We start from the raw sequence: 20,813 nt of genomic DNA on the forward strand, positions 1-20,813 counted from the left end.
GTTTTAAACAGGTGAGCACCAAGTTCATTTAAGATGAACTGATGAATATCAGCAAAGATATATACAATGGGTTACCAAAGCCCGTAGTATAGTCACTTAAAAATGGCATTTTAGTTTAGCTTCTGAGGCTGTGCTAATGTCCTCATCTGTCTTGCCTACTTGCTACTCTCTGGCTTCATTTTTGGCTAAAATGAATATTCATTATGATGATTTGATACAAGTGTTTAATGACAAAAAAGATCATTTCGCTTGCGTTGTCCCTTTCCACATGACTGGAACAAGCTGCATAACTATAAAGAGTGCCAAGCAGCTTGCATCTTGTCAGCCTTCATTAAATATCAACACTAATCAAGAGACAGCAAAGAAAAAGTAGACAATAAACAATCCAGAAAAAGACAAAAGTCTAAAGATGACACTATAATCACCTTCCTTTTTCCCTTAAGAAATTTTAAAACAAATTCTCTTCAGTTCTCTACAGCTGTTGAATGAATGCAGATATATACACGTCGCAAATGGCTACTGGTCTTCCTTTTTTATTTGAAAAGATGCGTTCACGGCCATTTAGCTAACACAGGATCTCAAACTTTTGGGGCCACCAGACCACTATCAGTACTCAGACGTCCTCGTTGGCCATTTGCACTAAAGGATTCCGTTAGTTTATAGATGTGATCTTTCCTGTACCGCTCTGCAAGCTATATTTTGCCCCCGACTATTACATACCGACACACATATATAGCACACGCATACCGGCGCAGTGTTTCAGCCCTCCAGTCAGCCTGCCGTGCTGCACAAGAGCATGCCGCCGCCCGCAGCGGTGTCGAGAAGGAAACCTAAGGACGGCTGGGGGTGGAGGGCAACGGGCAAGCGGCCACTGCCGAAAGCCTGCGGAAGGGAAGGGACAGGACAAGCCGGGGCGCGAGCCCATGGTCCTTTCAAGCGACGTGGAAGCGCGGCCAGGGACCAAGGCGACACCGCAGCCCGGAGCGGAGGCTCACGGATGAGGCCCGGAAAGCACAGCCAAGGGAGAGAGACCCAAAGACGACCATCCGCCACCGCGGGCGGCAGCTACACGGGACCCAGGCCTCCCGCACCCCAAGTCCCGTTTACGAAAGCAGAGTCCGCCGCTACTCGCCCTACCTGTGGCCACAGAAGCAGCAACTCCTCCACTTCCGCCGCCGCCGCCACCGCCCACAGCGTACACCGCCGCCAGTCTCTAGGCACTGCACATGCGCACAGCTGCCACCCCCGCGACCAGCAAGGGAAACTAACAGATCCAGTTCCGGGATGGTATTTCCGAGGCACGGTGGGAGTTATAGTTCCGGAGCAGCTACACGCTGGGACCTGCAGCGCACCGCCCGCGGCGCGGGGTTGTCGCCACAGTGCTGTTCCCCCCAGTGAGACGGTTACCCCCTGCCTCTCCTGGTTGCCTCCTGCGTGGCTGTGCAGCTCCTCGGAGCTCGGAGTGCCCGGCTTGCCCTTGTGCCGCGGCATCGTTGGCTGCCTCTCTGCGCTTACAGCTATCCGGGGAGTGGAGCCGGCGGGAGAGCTTGATGGCGTCGCCTAGCAGCAGCCTCCGCCGCCACTACCGTCCTCGGGGAACGGTGAGGTCAAGGGGCGGGCGGTGCTCTGAGGAAGGAGGCAGGAACCCCTGCGATCCCTCGGGAGCGCCGCGGGCATCCACGCCAGCGCCCGGGCCGAGGCTGCTGGTCCCCGGCAGGAGCGACCGGGTGCGGGCACCGTCGCAGTGCGGTGCCTGGAAAAGGTTATAGGCCGCTGTACGGGTCTGCTCTAGGCTGATGGATGTTTCGAAAATGCCCCGTTGCGTAAAATAAGGCAATTTGATAATTCGTCAGAGTCGGATGAGACGGAGACAAAATTGTCCCTCAGTAGCATCCAGGAGGGATTGCAGGCTGTCATTGTATCATTCTATATACAAATTGGAAGAATAATAGGAAGCTAGCAGGAGATTCCATTTTGGTTGGGGTTTTGTAGTTAAGATCTAGTGCTCTGTAGAGCTAGTAGACGAGAGCTAGTCTCGGTGATGTAATTTGAAAATCAGAAGTAGCTTAAGATGGGTTAGTCCGGGTAAGTTTACCTGCTGTAGGAGAAGATCAGGTTTGAAACTATAAGGAACCTGAAGGTGCACAAGTGCATGGGAACCGATGGGATGCATCCACAGGTCCTGAAGAAGCTGGCTGATGTAGTTGCCAAGCCATTATTGGTCACATTTGAGAAGTCATGGCAATCTGGTGAAGTTCCCACTGACTGGGAAAGAGGAAACAGAACCTGCATTTTTAAAGCAGGGGAAAAAAAGGAAGACTCGGGGAACAGCAGACTGGTCAGTTTCACTTTGGTGATCATGGAGCAGATCTTCCTGGAAACCATGTTAAGGCTCAGGGAAAATCATTCTCTGATTCTGTGAAACTAATACGGGAGATACTGCAGAGGATATCTCCCATGTGATTATGCTGGTTTTGATGGAAAAGATCTCAGTATCATGCACAGCATAAATCATTGTTAGAGTTATTAGAGCTTGTTGCTAATAATTAATTTAATAGTCTAGTTAGGTTTATTTCTTAATTTTCTTAATCATTTATGCTATATTCATAATTTAAGGCAATAAGTACCTTAAAAATGTTCTTGTTTAAACTTGGCAGATTATAATTTTTGAAATATTGATACTAAAGGCTAGAGACAGCTCCAGAGGATAAAATAATCCAAGGCTTCCAATCCCTTCTGCCTTTTTCAGAAACTGCACTGACTTTCAGATATATAAGAAGTCACCGTGTCCCACAGCAGCTGGTAGGTAAGCAGTAGAACAAAACTTTGCACTACTTCCTGGTCAGATTTTTGTCAGTTTCCAGGTTGTTTACTGTTCTTTATCAACTCAAACATTCTAATCAAGAGTTTAATGTCTTATGAATTGGTATCTGGAAATGGATGCTCATAGTACTGGTCTAAAGCAGGTGTTGGTTCTGTTCAAATATCAGAAATAATGTTTTTGTGACTGTAAGGAGATGTTTATCCTACAAGGGCTGGTTCAAATAGGTATCCAGTTGTGTTTGTTAAAAATACCACATTGAAAGGTGGGGAGGAAAAGAAGAATATTAAAGTTAAAATAGAGGTTTTGCGTGTGTCCTGTTCTTCACTGTTAGTGTCACAAATTCATTGAGTATGTGTGATGTAATTTTTAACTTAAAGAAAAATGGTTTTACTATAGTCACCTTCGTTTGCAGTAGACCAAAATGTGCACACAATGTTAATAAATGTTACAAAATCAGTACAGTTTTTATAGTCATCTTGTGTGCTTCAGTGGCCATTTGACATAACAATGTCTGATAATTTTTATTTTAATTTTTGTTCCAGGAAAAAATTATAAATTCAATATGGCACAGATTTTAGATTGGAAGAAGCTTATGAAAGTGGATCCAGATGCTCTGCCTCGTCAAGAGGAACTAGCAGACAGATTGCTGGAGACTGTGTTAAAGGTACTCAAGGGAAAAACAGAACATAGAGGGTTTGTTATACATTCTTACCTATACTGTCTCTGGTCTTTAACATGCATAAATGATTTATTTTGTGGTTTTCATTGATATTTCATTGTATAAAAACAGTTGTCTCTTTGCTTAGGTTGATGAGAAAGATCTAAAAACTGAAACCCTGGGAAAACTGATACACCTTTTTAAAATTACTCAGTCATTATTGAAGGTTTGTGTTAATTCTTACTTTCTACAATTCTGCAGAGGCATTGTTTGGTTTTGTTATTTTTTTAAATGAAATCTTCATTACTTTTTTTTCCCCCTCCCTGCATTGAACAATGATCTTAGGTTACTCCTAAGATTGTTTATATGCTAAACGTGTGCTTGCACCACAGTATTTGCTTGTAGCCATTGGGATTACAGCATTTAGCAGTGGGAAGTAAAGTGAGTAGGACTAACATATAGTTAAGGAAACTTTGTTCTATAAATAGAAAACACAAGCAAGTAGCTAAAAATTTGTTAGATGTTCTAAGTTATTGGTAATGATTTTAAGTTTAATAGAAGTTTCTGTGATAGGTTGATGTTTTAGAGTAAAGGGAAATGTCACCATGAGTGAAGAAAACACCTTCATCCTAAAACTGATTGTCTAAATCTATCATACTTTCTTGTAATTACTTATGAATATACTGACAGCAGAAAATAATGGCAGCACGTTGGTTTTAGAGAGGCTATTTTATTGTTTTTGATTCTCAGCAGTATGCTTTTGAATGGTTACATAGCCCATTAGAATAAATTACTAATAAAGATATTTCAGCAGTGAACGTCTTAATTGTCAGTATGGGCAAAAATGGGAGTGGTTCCATTTGTTTAACGAGAGAAAATTGATAATTCTTTTGTAAATGTTTTCATTGTTTCAAACATGAGATCTAAGAAAAAATCTTTTAAATTACATAAGTAGTAAGTATTTCTTCTTTGTTTACTGTAATTTTTTACCAGATGAAAACTCAAGAGGTAGAGCTGGCACTAGAAGAAGTTGAAAAAGCTGGGGAAGAGCAAGCCAAATGTGGTAAGCAAGCCTTTATAAGCTATCCCTAAATGATTTGTTAAATTAATTAATGAATTTTTTAGTGTGGGTTGGTTTTGTTTGTGCTTTGGTTGGTTGCTTGCTTTTTTTTAAATTTAGGAAACAGCAAAATACCAACTGCTCTAAAGTCAGTTGTTTGAGTGGAGCCATATTTAAAGACTGAGGTTAAGCATTGTTGGTTTGGGTACTTTTTACTTTGTTAGGTATTTCACTATATCTGTTCCGTTTTAACAGAAAATCAACTTAAAACAAAGGTGATGAAACTTCAAAATGAATTACAGGTATGTTTTCAAATTTTCCTGTTTTATAGATTACTGTTCAGTGGTTTTTCTAAATGAGTTTGGTTTTGGTTTTTTTTTTTTTTTAGACCTCTGTTTTAATCTAGTAAAGAGATGTAGAATTTTAACTAATTTACTACATTTTAAAGAAATTTAAATAAATTTTTAAATTTATTTAAAAAAATACATTTTACTAATTTAAATACATTTTAACTAATGCTTTTTGTTGGCTTACAAATGCTGTCTAGCCTCAGGTTTGCAAAGTGCTGTATGTACAATAAGATTTTATACTTTAATAAATCCTGTTTATTTTCAGAAATTTCTGAGTATTATTGAAAGAAGTTAGTGAGTCCTTCCTGTTGCTTTTCCTGAACATTAAGGACATTAATCTTAGCATCTGCTGTGGTTTTTTTTAGTTCTTTCTGTTTTGAAAAACTGTACTGTACTTAGAATGTTATTTTAATGCTTTTAAGATGGCACAAAAATCTGCTGGTGGTCGTGATACTCGTTTTTTGCGTGATGAGATCTGCCAACTGGAAAAACAATTAGAACAAAAAGAGAGACAGTTAATAGATATAGAAAAAGACCTGGAAAAAGAGAAGAAAGTGAATGAACAGGTAAGAAGGAATCCAGCTTTACACCTCTAAAAGCTGTTCAGGAACATCTTTTGAAAAGTCAGTGTTCTGAAAATAGCCTCTGAAATTAAAAAAAAAAACAAAACAGACCCATTTGTGAAACTGGACTGCTCTGCATATGTTTTCTGGTTTGCTTCTGGAGTTCTTTGTTTTTATAGTTTGTTCTTTTATTGATACATATAAAGGTTTTCTGTCTTCATTCTAGCTTGCTCTTCAAAATGAAGATGCTGAAAAAGAAAACATCAAATTAAGGAGAGAGGTTAGTAAAGAATTATTGCTGAATTACTGTATTTTTAACATTCTTTATAAATAAATCATTATCTTTCTGTATTTATGGTCTTTAGCATGACATAATGTTTAATTCTGTTTTAGAACGTTTTTGTGGCTACCAGTACAAAGAGAATACAGAATTTTAGTCGCATTTAGTAAATATGTTATACATCTGCTGCAGTGAAACATAGTTAATTGAGGTCAGGAGGTGTCACCACTTGTATTTACATAGTCCTAATGTGCATTAATTTTGTCTGGATTTTGTGTTTTGAATTTTTAGTGTTATTCTTAAGTACTGTTGACAAATAGATTTTGTGGATATTAGACTAGATTTGGTTTATGCTTGTTGCTTTTGCTAAGATTATCTGGTTAACATAAAATTATAAAAAGTCAGAAGTTAATACAACAATAAATGCAAAGATAGAGTTAACATTCTTTATTCCTAGATTTTCTTGGTAATTCTCTTAAAACTACTTTTTTGTAGCCATTTTTAGAAAAAAAAATACATGTTTTAGAGCATTTAATACCTGTAATCTTGGCCTTTGAGAGAATAAAACAGCAAAAGTTAAATTAAGGTCCATGGGGAAACCTTTGAGAATTGTTCATCAAAATGCCCTCTTGCATATGTGTGTATATGTTTGTATATGCATACACAGGTATAGAGAAATCTCTCTTTTATTTTATCTCAACCTTGATTCTTATTTAGCCCTCCAAAAGATAATTTCTAATGTTTTTCATGCTTTGTTTTCTTGGTCTTGTTCTCTCCTTTTTAATCTGAAGAAAAAACGCTTACAGAAAAAGGTGAGGCTTCTAAGTTTCTTAAAAGCAGACTGTAGGAATTGGAATGGCGTTTGACTGTCTTAGGTCTTTGTGTTAGCTTGCTAGAAAAGCAATGTCTTTGTCTTTAACTCTTCAAAATAGATTTAAGTTTGGGTTGTTTTCTGTGCAGAATGAAGAGCTGTGTCAGGATATAGTTGAGTATCAGAGGCAAATAGATTCTCAGAAAGAAGCAATTCTATTACGAAGAGGAGAGGATTCTGATTACAGATCACAGTTGTCCAAAAAGAACTTTGAGCTTGTCCAGTATTTGGATGAAATTCAGGTAAAATCTATGCATGCTATTGAGTACTTATTAGACTGTTACTGACAATAGTGTTTTTCACAAAGCTATGTCCAACTCATGTGGAGTAAGGGAATTCATAACGTAGTTGGGTTCTGTGATGCTTATGCCTAGCACTGGTGAATCTGGCAGAGGTAATTAAGTCACTGGAAATGGGAGATGTGTCTTTTGTTTGCTGCTAGGATTTGTTGCAGTTGATAATCTAGAGGTGAAAAATACTCTCTTTTGTGCTAATTTCTTGTAAGACTTTCAAGTCTTAACATTTAAGGTAGCTTAGTGCTTATTAGTCAATGAGTACTTATTTAGATCTTTAGATGTGCACTATTTAAAAGCAGCTTTTTCTTTAATTTTGCAGAATTTGACTGAAGCTAATGAGAAGTTAGACATTCAAAACCAAGAAATGAGGAAGAATCTTGAGGAATCAGTACAAGAAATGGAAAAGATGACTGATGAATATAACAAAATGAAACTAATTGTGCAACAATCTGATACTGTTATGGATCATTTAAGAAAAGAGAAAGAACAGTACAAATTTCAAGTAAGAGCTTCACTCATATTTTAATTTAAAATAAAAAAATGTTCAACATATTCAGTTAGAAATATACACTCTTCCGAAATAACACTCTCTAAAAGTAATATGATCTTTAAATTTGGTGCAAATTTTAAAAACTGCCTTCAGATATTTTGTACAAAATGTTAGTCTTGCTTGTGTTCTTGAGAGTCATGATCTTCCCTTGCTGCTGTAATGCTAATGTGTTAAATTGTATGCACTTGATATAATGTGTTTATACGTACATATTAAGCAAAACATTTTTGTGATATGATATCAATACAAATGGCATTTCTAGGTTCAGGAGCTTTCAGACCAGCTGAAAGCAAAGAATGAAGAAGACTATCCACTTATGGCAGCTGTAAATGCAAAAGTTGAAGAATGGAAGGTACTTTTTAATAGTTACCTAATAATTTTTATTAGTTTTATGGATTATTTCAAGTGTTCTGATGGTATTTTAATCTTCTTTTCAGAATATCTTAGCTTCAAAAGATGATGAACTCCTAGAGTATCAGCAAATGTTATTTAAGTTGAAAGAGAAATTGAAAATGGCCCAACTTGATGTAGACAGAAACAGTATAATGGCCCTTCAACAGGTACAGTCTGATTGAGAAATCATCACTCACTAAATATGCTAGTGACCAAATAATAATAGTCTTTCATAGTTTGCAAATACCAGAATATGTATTGCTTAAGTTTGAGTATTACGAGACAGGTCAAGTCATTCCACTGCAAAAATAGCTTAATAGACAGGGGCAAAGGAAACTTCTCTTGCTGTATGTATGAACTGAGTTCTTGGTGGTTGGTTGTTCTGCTAGTTTCATATTTGTCTTTTGCATTATTAGAGTGATTGTTTTAACTTCTAAGCATCCATAGTTTAATGTTTTTAAATTATAGCTGAGTTTCTGTCTTCTAAATTTGTGAGTCAAGGAAGACTCTTACTAGTGTTTAATTTTATGTTTCTTTATTTCACCTCATGCCTTAATATTAAGTGTTCTTCAGCCCCTGACAAGTATCTCTCACATAGCTCTATGATTTTGTATTTCCCCATTTTCTTCACAAACATGAAGAGAATAAATTAATAAGCAGCCCATTAATAACATTGAAACATGCACCATGGAAAGCATACTGTATGATACAGGATGATTTTGTGCCTTTCTTCAAGGAGTTATTTGACATTTGTATTTCATGTTGGGCCCATGTAGACTGAGCAGTGATGTGAGATAAATTTATGTAGTCTTCCAAAACTAGAAACAGAGAGCTTCTCAGGAGAAAAAAAAAACAAAAACAAAACCTTAGGTGCAAATCAGCCTTTTCATCTTCAGAAGAGGAAGGCAGCTGACAGTAACTTTGCTAAGAGTTGTAGAGTCTGGCTTTAGGTGACTAGATGGTTCTAGAGGTTGCTTTTTTGGATGACCATCATTAGCATGCCATTATGAACAGTTTTGTGGAAATAAGTGTATTTTTAAAACAGTTGCTTTAAAGCCAAATCAATTTACTGTGCTGTGTTTTAACTCAAAATGGCCCGAGCTTGTTATGCTTCAATGTATGTTCACATTCTAAAGGGTTATATTTAGCTCCTTACAACTTTGCTAAGCTCTTTGCCTTTAGGTTTGAACTGTGGTTATATTTGTCCTCTAAGAAAGCCTGCACTTTTGTTTTTTCATAATATTGGTGTAAAGTAACGTCAGCAACTCTTGAGATTTTTACATTATAATTACGTTCTGTAACTTTTTTCCAAGTATCTTTTGTATCTTTTTCCTCCTTTTGTTCATCACAGAAAAAATAACATGAAGCTCTCCGTATTTCTAAAGTTCATGTATAAGCACAGAAATAGTATATTTAAATAGAAGGCACTTTCACAGTCTGTGTGTACTTATGGATGTATATGCATGCAAAATACGGTGTGATATGACTTTCTGAAAGTTGGATGCCTTGCTGAAAAGCAGTCTGCAACACAGGTGTCATGTATGATGGATTGTTCGTCCTCCCAATCTTGACTTGTATCTCTTGGTTCCCACTGGCAACTGTTTATGAGGAAGCTGTAAGAAACATGTATCATCTGAAACTTTTCATCCTACCTTGTTTAACTCTGAGAGAACAGTTACATCGGTGTACTGAAATATTGCTTTGTGTGTGTGAGTGCTTTATTTTTACTCACTCTTATTTTTCCTGCTTTGCCTTTATATACCCAACTTCTAGATAATATCTGAACTCTCTGTTGTAAGTACAGTATATTTGGTGTTCTATAAATTGTTTTGTCTTAGCTACTTTTAATTTTTATTGTGTGGTGTTCTAGATAGGTAGCTTGCCTGTCAGTAGAGAATTCTTAATGGAGTTTCTTTCTTGTGTGTGTAGGGTGTGCAAGAGAGGGATGTGCAGATACTATTGCTTACTGAGCAAGTTGAACAGTATACCAAAGAAATGGAACAAAATACACTGCTAATTGAGGAATTAAGAAATGATCTCCAAAAAGATAAAGGTAGCAACCACTTTATTTTAATGTCTATGGAAGGGTGCTAAGAAACCACGAATTTTACTGTACATTCTTTATTCACTAAAAATACCAAAAAAATATTTGCAGTATATGAGTAATATTAGTTTTTTTTGTTGTTCATTATCATTTATTAAACATTCATAAAGAGTTTAAATTCATTCACAGTAATTCAGTGGGGTTTATGGCAATGCAGTGTGTAGTTAACTATACCTGGTCTGTAAAGGTTAGAGCATAACATACAAGATCTCAGCTCTATGAAGAATTCCAAGTGAGCAGTAGCATGCAATTCAAAATAGATAATGCATTTTTAATATAATATATTTATACTATATATAAAAAAAATGATGTGCATTTCTCATTGTTTGAATGAACAATTGGGAGAAAAAGCACTAGTGTAGTCTTTTGCAATTACTTAATTTAAAAGAGCAGCAAAAGTAAGATCTTCTTTGTAACATCATCCAAAGTGTTTCTTTCTTGCTTGATTCCTGATAGCAAGAATTCCTAGTTGTAAACAAATCAAGATTTTTCTTTACAGGGCACTCATCTCTTGCTCAGCAGAAACGCATTGGGGAAATGCAAGAAAAGCTGAAAATGCTAGAGGAGAGAACTAAGGAGGCTGAGAAAGCAGCAGAATTAGCAGAAGCAGATGTTAGAGAAAAGGACAAAGAACTTGTTGAAACTCTGAAACGAATGAGAGACTATGAACTGGTAAGCAGTGTGTCAGACTGGACAGGGTATTACATCATATTTTTAGGAGGTCGTTTTGTCCTTCCATTTTTTTATTGACTCTGTTCTAATTAGAAATTAAGTTCAAGACTTCTGATGCTGGGGTTTGTTGTTGTTTTTTTTTTTAATAAGAACATTTAGCATTCCAAGGCCAGGCTGGCTAGAGCCTTGGGTGACATGGTCTAGGGTAAGGTGTCCCTGCCTATGGCAGGGGGGTTGGAACTAGAAACATTCTATGATTCTATAGCAGTCACTGACTGCTTGCCATATTTAACAATTTGTACAAGTCATCAGTTTTAGCATATTAGTATGGGCTTCTGAAGTCCACTGAACAGTAATTGAGCACTCAAGATAAGATTCTTCAAAGAATCATGTAGGAAGAGGACTCAGTTTTGAAATATGCAGAGGCTCCTCTATAGTTAAAAGATTAAATTTGTAAAAGACAGATTTGTAGATCTGCTTTTTATTCAGTAACCTTTTTCATTAAGTGTAGTGCAGAAGAGTTATACAGATTGAAAAACTTATCTGTGTAGTGATGAAAACCATATTCATAATTTATTTTTCTTACATCTGCTGTTGGTTATTTTACTTTCTATTTGGTTTCAGGGAATATATGGTTTGGAAGAGGCTGTTGCTGAAATAAATGATTTAAAAAAGCAAATCAGAATAAGAGATCATGAGATCGAAACATTAATTAAGGAAGGCAATAAACTTGAACTTAAAATAAATGATTTTCTTGATGAAAATGAAGAACTCAGAGAGCGCTTAGGTATGCTATATCCATTTTGTTTTCAATTATTTGTTGTGTAAGAATTAAAATAATATTGTATCATGGAGTGTTACTACACCAAGTAACTGCTTGGAAATAATTTTGTATATTCTGGTAATATTTGCAAGTATCAAGTTAGGACAAACTGCATGAATGTACATGGCTTACAGGTTGCTTTGACTGAAGGAAATGGGATAATAGGTTTTGTAGTCTTTTCTTGGCTTTGATTCCTATTTGACTGTAAACTGCTTAATTAATTTCATAATACAGTAACTGGAAACTGAAGTTCTAGTGCTGGACTGAAAAACAGAGAAGACTTTGGACAGGCTTATTTTTACACAGAAGAATCTAAACATAAATGTTAATTTTAATTTAAACATAAATATAGTTAATTTTAGGTGGCATTTTATTGCATTTTGGGGTTTGTGTGAAGTAAAATTATACTTTTGCTTGGTGCTGTTGTATGTAGCATAAAATATGGACACCTATTAAAGTGCATATATTCAACTATCTCCTTTTTAAAAAAAAAAATCTGTTTGACTAGTTATGTTCTTTTTTAAATTAAATGCATTCTAATGATTGCTCACATAGTGTTCCTGCATAATGGATAATTATATAGTGTTTACTATGTTTTAGGTCTTGAGCCAAAGACAATGATTGATTTAAGTGAATTCAGAAACAGCAAAGCACTGAAGCAGCAGCAATATAGAGCTGAAAACCACATTCTTTTGCAAGAGGCAAGTGATAAATCTTATTTTTGTGTAAGAGTTACGTAATAAAAATGTGGTTGAACAAAATGAAATACTGATCTGTGAACAATAAATGCACAGATTGAAAGACTAGAAGAAGAAAGAATTGAACTGAAAAAACAGATTCGTAAGTTGGCTCAGGAGAAAGGAAGAAGAATTGCAACAACAGGTGGGATTTTTTTTTGTTTGTTATAAACTGTTCTTTCAAACACATGTTGTCTATACCTGTTATATAGTTATGTTATATTTACTCATTTGTTTAAATTACAAGGCTAAATACAATGAATTTAATCTGTAGGAAGAGGTGAGTGCTTTTGTATTTTCAGTCTTATAGCCCAGTAGCTTTTTGACTTGCAGTGGCTAGTAGTGCATCACTGAGAGTTGTGTGGTTGGCTTGCAGTTCTTGGATGAAGGATGTTCTCACCATGATTTCCAAGAGATCTGTATAATGTATGTTTTCAGAAATCTTAAAATTTGAATTCTGTGCCACTCATGGAAGCATGCGCTCAAATGGAAGGGTTTACAGCTCCTTCCTTTGCAGGTAGAAAACCATAACTCAGATGTATTAAGTGGAATATATTCCTTTGACTTGAAAAGTTAAAAATTCATAATCATCATGCATACATTTACTTGCAATTAGGATTGGATGCTGGTAATGTGCAGATAACAGATAGCTTTACTGAAGAGAAGGGAATGAATAAGAGGAAGTTGGATCTCTTGAACAGACAGGATATTACTGAAGCAAAAGCAAAGGTAGGTTCATAAAGCAAGTTCATAAACATTTGCTGTATTTCTCTTTTGAAATAAAAGTAATATGTAACAGATATTTGTAAATATCTGTTCAAATATGTGGTGCTTTTATTCACAACTTTTAAAGAATTAATAATTTGTAATTTTTTTTAGAAAACTACTGAGTATTCTGAATTTTTTGTGAGTATAGGCTAGCAGCTCATACAACATGGAAGGGAGAAACACATAGGCAGACAGAGAAGCACCAGTTAGACTTCTGAAGTCAGAGAAAGATATAGCTGAAAAAAAGTAAGGCTGTGAGAAGTCTACGTAGAAGAACTTCTGGCATACTTCAGAATTCAGATGCCTTGGAAAAAAGTAGAAGTGCTTCTTTGGTTCATTTATGTTCAGAGTGGCAACTAATTAATGACAACTGTAGTTCTGAAACTCTTTGTTTAAAAGAACGTTACATATCAGCAGACCTACAGTTTTCACAGACATCAGGGATAACAGATCATGCAGACAATAGAGAGGTATCAGAAGACTCAAACTGCACAGGTTCATTTTCTCCTTATCAGCCAGTGTGTGAGACCTCAGAGGTAAATAACCAAAATTACAGAAACAAGCCATCTTTTCAGAATCAAGTGTCCAGAACTTCTAATTCAGACCAAACAGGTGAGGAAAATTTTTCCCCAAGACAGTCTGTCTGGAAAAACTCTCTGACTGCTTGTGCATCTGCTCTTGAAAAGCTAGTAACAGACAAAGCACAAGTAATGGCACTGAAGGATGAGCAAGACTATTTGCAAGTAAAGTTTTTTGATTTAACTACCTTTCAAGAAGACAGAGGAAACAAATGCCTAATACAATTCTTGCAAGTAAAAACTTTGGAAAATGGACTCAAAAATGGACAATCGGAACACTCAGGTCAGGTAGATCCTGTTGAAAATCTCATAGAACAATTGAGGAGAGAATTAACCCTTAGATCACAGGTGAGACATTTATAGTATGCATATGCTTATATCTATTGCAGTTATTCAGAAGGTAAATTCAAATAATGCAGATGTGTTAGTTTACTTTCATCTTTATTAAGTAAAGCTATAGCATACTTCAAATGGAACTGGCATTTTTTCTTGTAATAAAAAAAGTGCCAAGTCATTCATTTTCAGTTTATTTGTTAACATAGGCAGATATTTTCATTCCATTGGTGGAAAAAATTTGCATAACACCTGTGCACACACACACACGTAGACAGGTACAAAGACAGAATAGTTTTTATTCTAAGACCTTCCGCACATCTGTGTAAGTAAAGTACTCATCATTTTCCTCTGTGCATATAGCCTTGCATCTCATACAAAACAAAAAAAACAATGCCTCCAAAAAACCCCCACAAACAAACAAACAAAGACCACACAAACACACACAACCCCACAGGGTAAATATTTATGTAAAATTTATTTACGGGTTTTTCCTGATAATTCTGCTTCTGTGAAGATGAGGCTGTTTCTTTGTTGCCTTCTATATAACACCTCATCTTGGTTTACGTACTGTGTAATTTCACTGTTGAACATACATGAATTAGCAATATTTTCTAACATTCTCATTTAACTACAGAGTCTTAATGAAAATTCTAATACTGAAATTCCTGAACTATGATTTTTGAGACGTCTTTCTTCTTTTCTTTAGAATGAGTATCTTGCAAATGAATTAAGTATGAGAGAGCGAGATTTGGAGAGGAACAGGACCAAAATAGCCAAATTTCAATGTAAATGTAAGTTACAGCCTGTTTTAAAACTAGGGAATGTTATCAGGCACCTGCAGATAGTTTGCTTATTTTGTGACCACAAATATCTAACTTCGCAGTTTCTGTTTTAAATGCAGTTTACTTTGGTCTTTCACAGTGATTGTATTTGCTGTGTGCATAGAAGGTTATTAGACAGTCATTCTTACATACTTATGAACTGTGGGCATTATGGTTGTGGATTGGTCCAGGTGTGAACACAATGATGAGAAAACAATGAATGTTAATGGCATTTATCAGGTTGGAATTTCTTTGAATTATGATTAATGACTTTTTAAATTTTGTGTTTATGTTAGTGTGTATTTTTGTGTACTTGTGTATGAATACATACATGGTGCTGCTACTTTTAAATTAGTGATAGAACATGAAACATAGTTAATTCATACTAAATATGTTAAACTAGGATCTCTCACGTTTTTCCTTCCTGAATCAGACCATATAAGGGCTTCAAGTCTGTGAGTGATCCCAATTAGAACAATTTACTTGTGTGATTGCGGTGCTTGTTTGACTCCAAGGAAGTGTTTGGGAATTAAACCCATTCATTGCTTACATATACATTAGCTGAAGAGTACTGCTCAAAAAGTCCAAAGTAAAAATAATGCTTATTTCTCTAGACAAGAATCTTTTACTGCTCCAAATATTGCATGCACTCCTGTATCTTCAGAACAGTTAGCCATCTTGTAAACTTGCAGAAAAAGTCCTGAGCGATTTCTTGTTTGGGTTTTTTAAAAGTTTCCAGACTTCTTGCTCTGTCTTGGGAAATCTGAAATTTCTACTGTCAAACTAATGGTGGCAGGAAAATTGTATGTTTTGAGAGTCCTTATTAAAGTAATTTAAATGTTCTTTTTTTCCCAGAATCAGGGAATTCAGGCAATTTCCATATACCTCCTTGTAAAGCGCAAACATTTCCAAGATAGCCACGTTTCTGGATTTGTGAAAGCTAGTCAGACAGGCTACTAAAGAATTGAAGAGAATGGCAGGAAACATTGGAGGCTGGAAGGTTCAAAAAACTCAGATGTGTTCCCATATGCATTTCATATTTCATTCATATTATATTTTGTTTGTATTTGACCAGCAAAATACACCCTGTAGATGTTCCTAGCAGCTTTACTTTTCACATCCTAATTGGTTATGTTTATATATAGTATGAACATTCTTTCTCCATATCAAATCAACAAGTATTATAATGACATGTCCCAGGAAATCTTAAATTATTTTTTCAATGCTTTTAGATGCATTTACAATTTTTATTACAGTAAAAGAATTATCAGAAGAGAATAAACAACTTGAACAAGGAATGAAAGAAATATTGCAAGCTGTCAAGGAAATGCAGAAGGATTCTAATGTGAAGGGAGGAGAAACAGCCTTAATAATCCCTAGTCTGGATCGTTTAGTTAACGTAAGCTTCCTTTCTGAAGTATTATTTAGTTTTATGGGATTTATAAGCTTCTGTTTTCTCCTCGATTAGTGGGTTATTGTATAATTAAATATTAGCTTCCTTATACATATGCATCCATAGTTACAAGTAGGAATACGTAGTATAATACCTCTTTAAAAATGCAAATTTATAATATTCAGCAACAGGAGATTGCTAGTAAAAATTAAACAAAACACCTTCAGCTGGATGGTACAAACCTGCCTTTGGTAAATTTATTGTACCAGTCATAAAGCTTAGGTAAAAGTTTGTTTGCATGTCTTTTATCTCTGGGACCTGCAGAGTTTAAGAAAAAATTCTTTATTCAAACATCTTGCAAATAAAAAAAAAGGGTGATTTTTTTTTTTTATAGTTTTTTTTTTTTTTCCTTTACAGGAAAATTGAATAATTTAAGCCATAGTCTATGGTAAACTATACAGGAAACTGATATGTAGATTTTACAACATTAAGATTTCATTCTTTTTGCCAATTTTATATAGTCTAAATTTGAGGATTCCAGTTTATTATGTGCAGAAAAGCTTTTTTTTTTTAACATTTTCTCTGTTTTGTTGATTAAATGTTTACTGTGTTAGGCAATGGAGTCAAAGAATTCAGAAGGAATCTTTGATATTAGTGTGCACTTGAAAGCTCAGGTTGATCAGCTTTCAGGACGAAATGAAGAATTAAGACGGGAACTGAGACAGACTCACAAAGAGGCAATAAATTTCTCTAATCAGCTGGCAAATGCAAATGAAAAGGTATACGATTTATTTTATACAATTTATTTTGTGCTTGAAAAGTGGCTGCTCTAATAATTCAGAACAAAACCACAATATCTATAAGATACTAAATTTAGCTTATGTGAACAGTGGAATTATGCAAATCTGAAGTATATATATTGGATCTACCAATTTGTCCATTTTAAGTTCAAATCTTACTCTTCTTAATGTTACTTTATCCTTGGAATAGCCTATCATGCTAAAGTCCATTCATACCTATCTTTGGAGAGAGATGTCCCCAAAAAGCTCACGGATTTCTTTCTTCAAGAAGCCAGTAGTCTTGCATTTGTTTTTTATTAAGTAACAGAGATTAAGTGTTCTAAAATGTGAATCATTCTCTAAAATCCTCTCTTGTTTTAAGTTATGCAATTGATTTTTGTGGAATGCTGCTTTCGAGGGCAGGAATGAGGAATGAATTATTGTCTGACAAGAAGCCAAATTTAAATTTGCTTTTTAGAATAGCTTTGGTGATACAAAAAGAGTTCCCAGTAATTAATATTCTAGAATAGTGTTTTATGTACTGTTAGAGTAGAGAATCAGAGCTTTTCAAAAGTTATATGGAAAGGCAAAGATTTGTTTCGAATAAACCATCATACCACTGTAATAATTCTTTCCAAAACTATCTTTTCAAAAGGAATAGAAATGCACTGCATTTTTAACAATTTGGAATAAAACTGTAGTGAATACTCAGATATGAAGCTGCCCTGACTACTGGAGTAATTTCATAAATTTGGCTTAAGATCCAAATTTAAAGATTTATGGAATCAGAGCATTTCTAAAAGATTACTTTAAAGAGTATTTGACTACTTTAGAACATCAGTGGAAAGTGAATTAGGTTGTTAATAACAACTGATGTAGCACAGGAAAACTATGTTTTCCATAAGTTTATTTTTAATTGAATAGGAAAAGCTGATTTATGGTTTTGTTTCTTTTTTCTAGATTGCACAATTGAAAAATGAAATTTCCTTATTACAGCAGTCAGAAGGTGCCAATATTGTCTTCCAAACAGTGAATCTTCCAGAAGGAATGGTTCCTTCAAGTGTTAATATGATTAACTCTCTGAATGAATATTTAATACATCTTGTACAGGTAACTCATTTACTCCTTAACATCAAGAATATTTGTAACATATGGCTAATTCTTTTGAAATGTAATACCATGCCTTGTATGGACACGGGAGGTTGCTCAAAAATTACTTTGAAGTTCTGACATCAGCTAAATTCCTTGAGCTATTCTGTTTAGTTTTTTTAAGCTTAAAGTATTTTGCTGTGTTGCAAACCTGGAAGGTAAATACTTAAATCTTAGAACAATTCAGATTTTTTTTTAAATCTAAATTTTGATCTAACTATTTGCTCACTCTTCCTTCTACTTCTGTAATTGCACTCTTTCTATGAGAAATTCTCTGTTACTGCTGTCTGGACTCTACACCTGAGTCTGCATGTGCAAATCCTACTCTGAATAGGTTTTCTCTATACAGCAAAGGTCTCTGTTTATCTACCATGTGAATTTTCTTTCCATTATTTGTCAAAAATACATCAACATTTGTAAAGAGAGGCATAAATACATTTAAACAGGAGCCATTGATCATACAGTAAAGAAGGCTTGTACAGTAAAAAGAACTTGCATTTTTCTTATTGTTAAATTATATTGTTCTGTCTTTGATCAATTTTCTTGATTAGAGATTATCTTTCAGGTGTGTATGATTATAGAAGAGTATTTGGGAACATAAGAAAACATTGCTTTTCAGTCAGACATTCAGTTAGTATTCTTTGTGGGCTAGCCTCATGTTGTGGTGGCTTGAACGCTGAGGACTGTAATTCACACTGCAATGATGCACTATTTCACACCTTTATATTAATATGTATCCCAGATTTTATTGGACTTGGTTTTATCTGTTGCTTCTAAAGAAAATACACAGTTAATATCTGCAGTTTGTACAGTTCATGACAGAAGGTTCTATCATGGAAAAAAAAAGGGAGAACTGGCATTTTGAGTAATACTTTCATGTGTAAAACCTTTGTTAATCACTTCAATATTATATTTGGAAAATAATTATTAGGAACTGGAAAATAAAGAACAGTTACTTAAACAATTAGAAGACGCAGTAGAAGACTACAAGCGAAAATTTGCAGTAATTCGTCATCAACAAGGCTTGCTGTATAAAGAATATCAAAGGTATTGCTCTCTTTTCTATATTTTGAAAGTTCAACTATCTGAATGTTGAAGAATGTAGATGAGGTAAGACACTTTAACTTAAGAATTACTTCATCATTAAATCAGATGCAGCCTAAACAGAGGGGATAGTTTTTCAGTAATCCAGCTACAGTTTACAATATATTTTTCAAATTATTTTACTGCTAAAAATAAGTATCTTGGTTTGTAATATTTGCAGATAGTTACACTTTTAAAAATCATCATGTCTTTTATCATTATAAATGAAAATACTTAATTACTGTTTTAGTCAAAAGGAAAGCTGGCAGAAAGAGTCTGAAGATATGAAAGAGAAAATGAAAAAGCTAGAAGAGCAAAAAGAACAGGATGCTACAAAAATAAAGGCATATTCTGTAAGTAATTTTTATTAGCAAAAAGAAATTAGTTCAACACAGATGAACAGAATTTTCACACCTAAATAAAATTGTACAAGAAAGCTTGTCTATGGAGTTGAATCTTACCTTATTTCTATACAAGGTTCTTTTAAAAAATTGTGTTACAGAATCTACTCAGTGCACTTCAGCTGGATCCTGATGAAACAAAGAAAGTACTTGCAGAGAACAGTAGAAAAATAACTGTTTTACGAGTTAATGAGAGGTCATTAACAAGGCAGTATACCACTTTACTTGAAACAGAACGGCATCTTAGAAAAGAAAATGAGAAACTAAAGGGTGAAATAACACATATAGAGACTGCAGTTACAGAGAAGATTGGAAACTTGCAACGATTCAAGGTACAGTATTTACAGTAGTGATAGTACATATGTTTATTTTCACAGTTTGGCAATAAATGCCTTTTTTGTTTGTTTTTAAATGGAGACACTATTAGTTTCTTGAATGCATTACCCAAATGCTTGTCAAATGCTGCTGTAAATTTTGTCGAAAGATTCTTTGTGTTTACATAAGCATCATAATATGAAACCTGTCAGTTTTCTCCTTCTTTTTACTTGAAAGTGTCATATGAAACCAAATTACGTTTTGACCTTGCAGGTTCCTAGGGCCTCTATTAACTCATCTTTGTAAAGTATGGTTTTGACAGTGCGTTCATGAGGCAGCTGTTGATAAAATCACCCAGAGAGTTGGAATACCAGAAAAATTTTATCAGTGCTTATTGCAAGCAATTTATAAAGATGGACAGTAGTTTAGTAAAATAAACCAGTATTATGTTCTAAAGCATTATATTAAATAGTATTTTCTGTGAAGTAATTTTAATTTTCCTATTTAAAGATCCAGCAGACCTTAATAATGTACTGTGCTGATTGTTTTCATAGGAAATGGCTAGCTTTAAGATTGCAGCTCTGCAAAAAGTGTTGGATGGTAGTGTGCCATTGTCTGAGCTAGAGCTGGCTAATAAGCAGTATAATGCATTAACTGCTAAATACAGAGATATGTTACAAAAAGATAATGTGCTCGTCCAGCAGACAATGAACATGGAACATGTGGAGGTAATGTTTCCATTATGTTTGAACCTCTCCTAAGGGAAAAACTCCTTCATTATACATTTGTTTTGTATTGGTTTTCATTCCCACATAATAGAAAGATAGAACACAAGTCCCAGCACTGATACTGCTGGTTATATCAGTCCCATAGTGGGTATGAGATGTTAGAGCCAGTCTTACTGTTGCTTTTGAATTGATTTCGTGTCTCCAGTAATTTTCAGTGGATTAGGAAACATACACAAAGTCACAGATTTTATTTCAATGAGCATACGTAGAATCATAGAGTA

At 35.0% G+C, this 20,813-nt stretch overlaps 1 protein-coding gene across 1 annotated transcript in view; it reads left to right on the forward strand.

Moving 5' to 3' along the window:
- Window positions 1-1,406: 1,406 nt before the first annotated feature.
- CEP290 (centrosomal protein 290) overlaps window positions 1,407-20,813 on the forward strand; it is a 49,601-nt gene continuing 30,194 nt past the window's right edge. The window contains 26 exon segments of the mRNA XM_062633870.1: window positions 1,407-1,601; window positions 2,750-2,802; window positions 3,367-3,488; window positions 3,631-3,708; window positions 4,476-4,545; window positions 4,798-4,844; window positions 5,315-5,458; window positions 5,682-5,735; window positions 6,696-6,848; window positions 7,222-7,404; window positions 7,715-7,804; window positions 7,890-8,012; window positions 9,775-9,898; window positions 10,449-10,621; window positions 11,246-11,408; window positions 12,045-12,145; window positions 12,239-12,326; window positions 12,798-12,910; window positions 14,570-14,654; window positions 15,941-16,083; window positions 16,692-16,856; window positions 17,817-17,966; window positions 18,937-19,052; window positions 19,339-19,441; window positions 19,591-19,821; window positions 20,359-20,532. Of these exon segments, the coding sequence (XP_062489854.1) occupies window positions 3,387-3,488; window positions 3,631-3,708; window positions 4,476-4,545; window positions 4,798-4,844; window positions 5,315-5,458; window positions 5,682-5,735; window positions 6,696-6,848; window positions 7,222-7,404; window positions 7,715-7,804; window positions 7,890-8,012; window positions 9,775-9,898; window positions 10,449-10,621; window positions 11,246-11,408; window positions 12,045-12,145; window positions 12,239-12,326; window positions 12,798-12,910; window positions 14,570-14,654; window positions 15,941-16,083; window positions 16,692-16,856; window positions 17,817-17,966; window positions 18,937-19,052; window positions 19,339-19,441; window positions 19,591-19,821; window positions 20,359-20,532 (2,973 nt within the window). The 5' untranslated portion in view covers window positions 1,407-1,601; window positions 2,750-2,802; window positions 3,367-3,386.

The sequence above is a fragment of the Pezoporus occidentalis genome, unplaced genomic scaffold (genome assembly GCF_034315485.1).
Source record: "Pezoporus occidentalis ecotype Australia unplaced genomic scaffold, CSIRO_AGI_Poc_V1 ctg112, whole genome shotgun sequence".
NCBI lineage: Eukaryota > Metazoa > Chordata > Aves > Psittaciformes > Psittacidae > Pezoporus > Pezoporus occidentalis.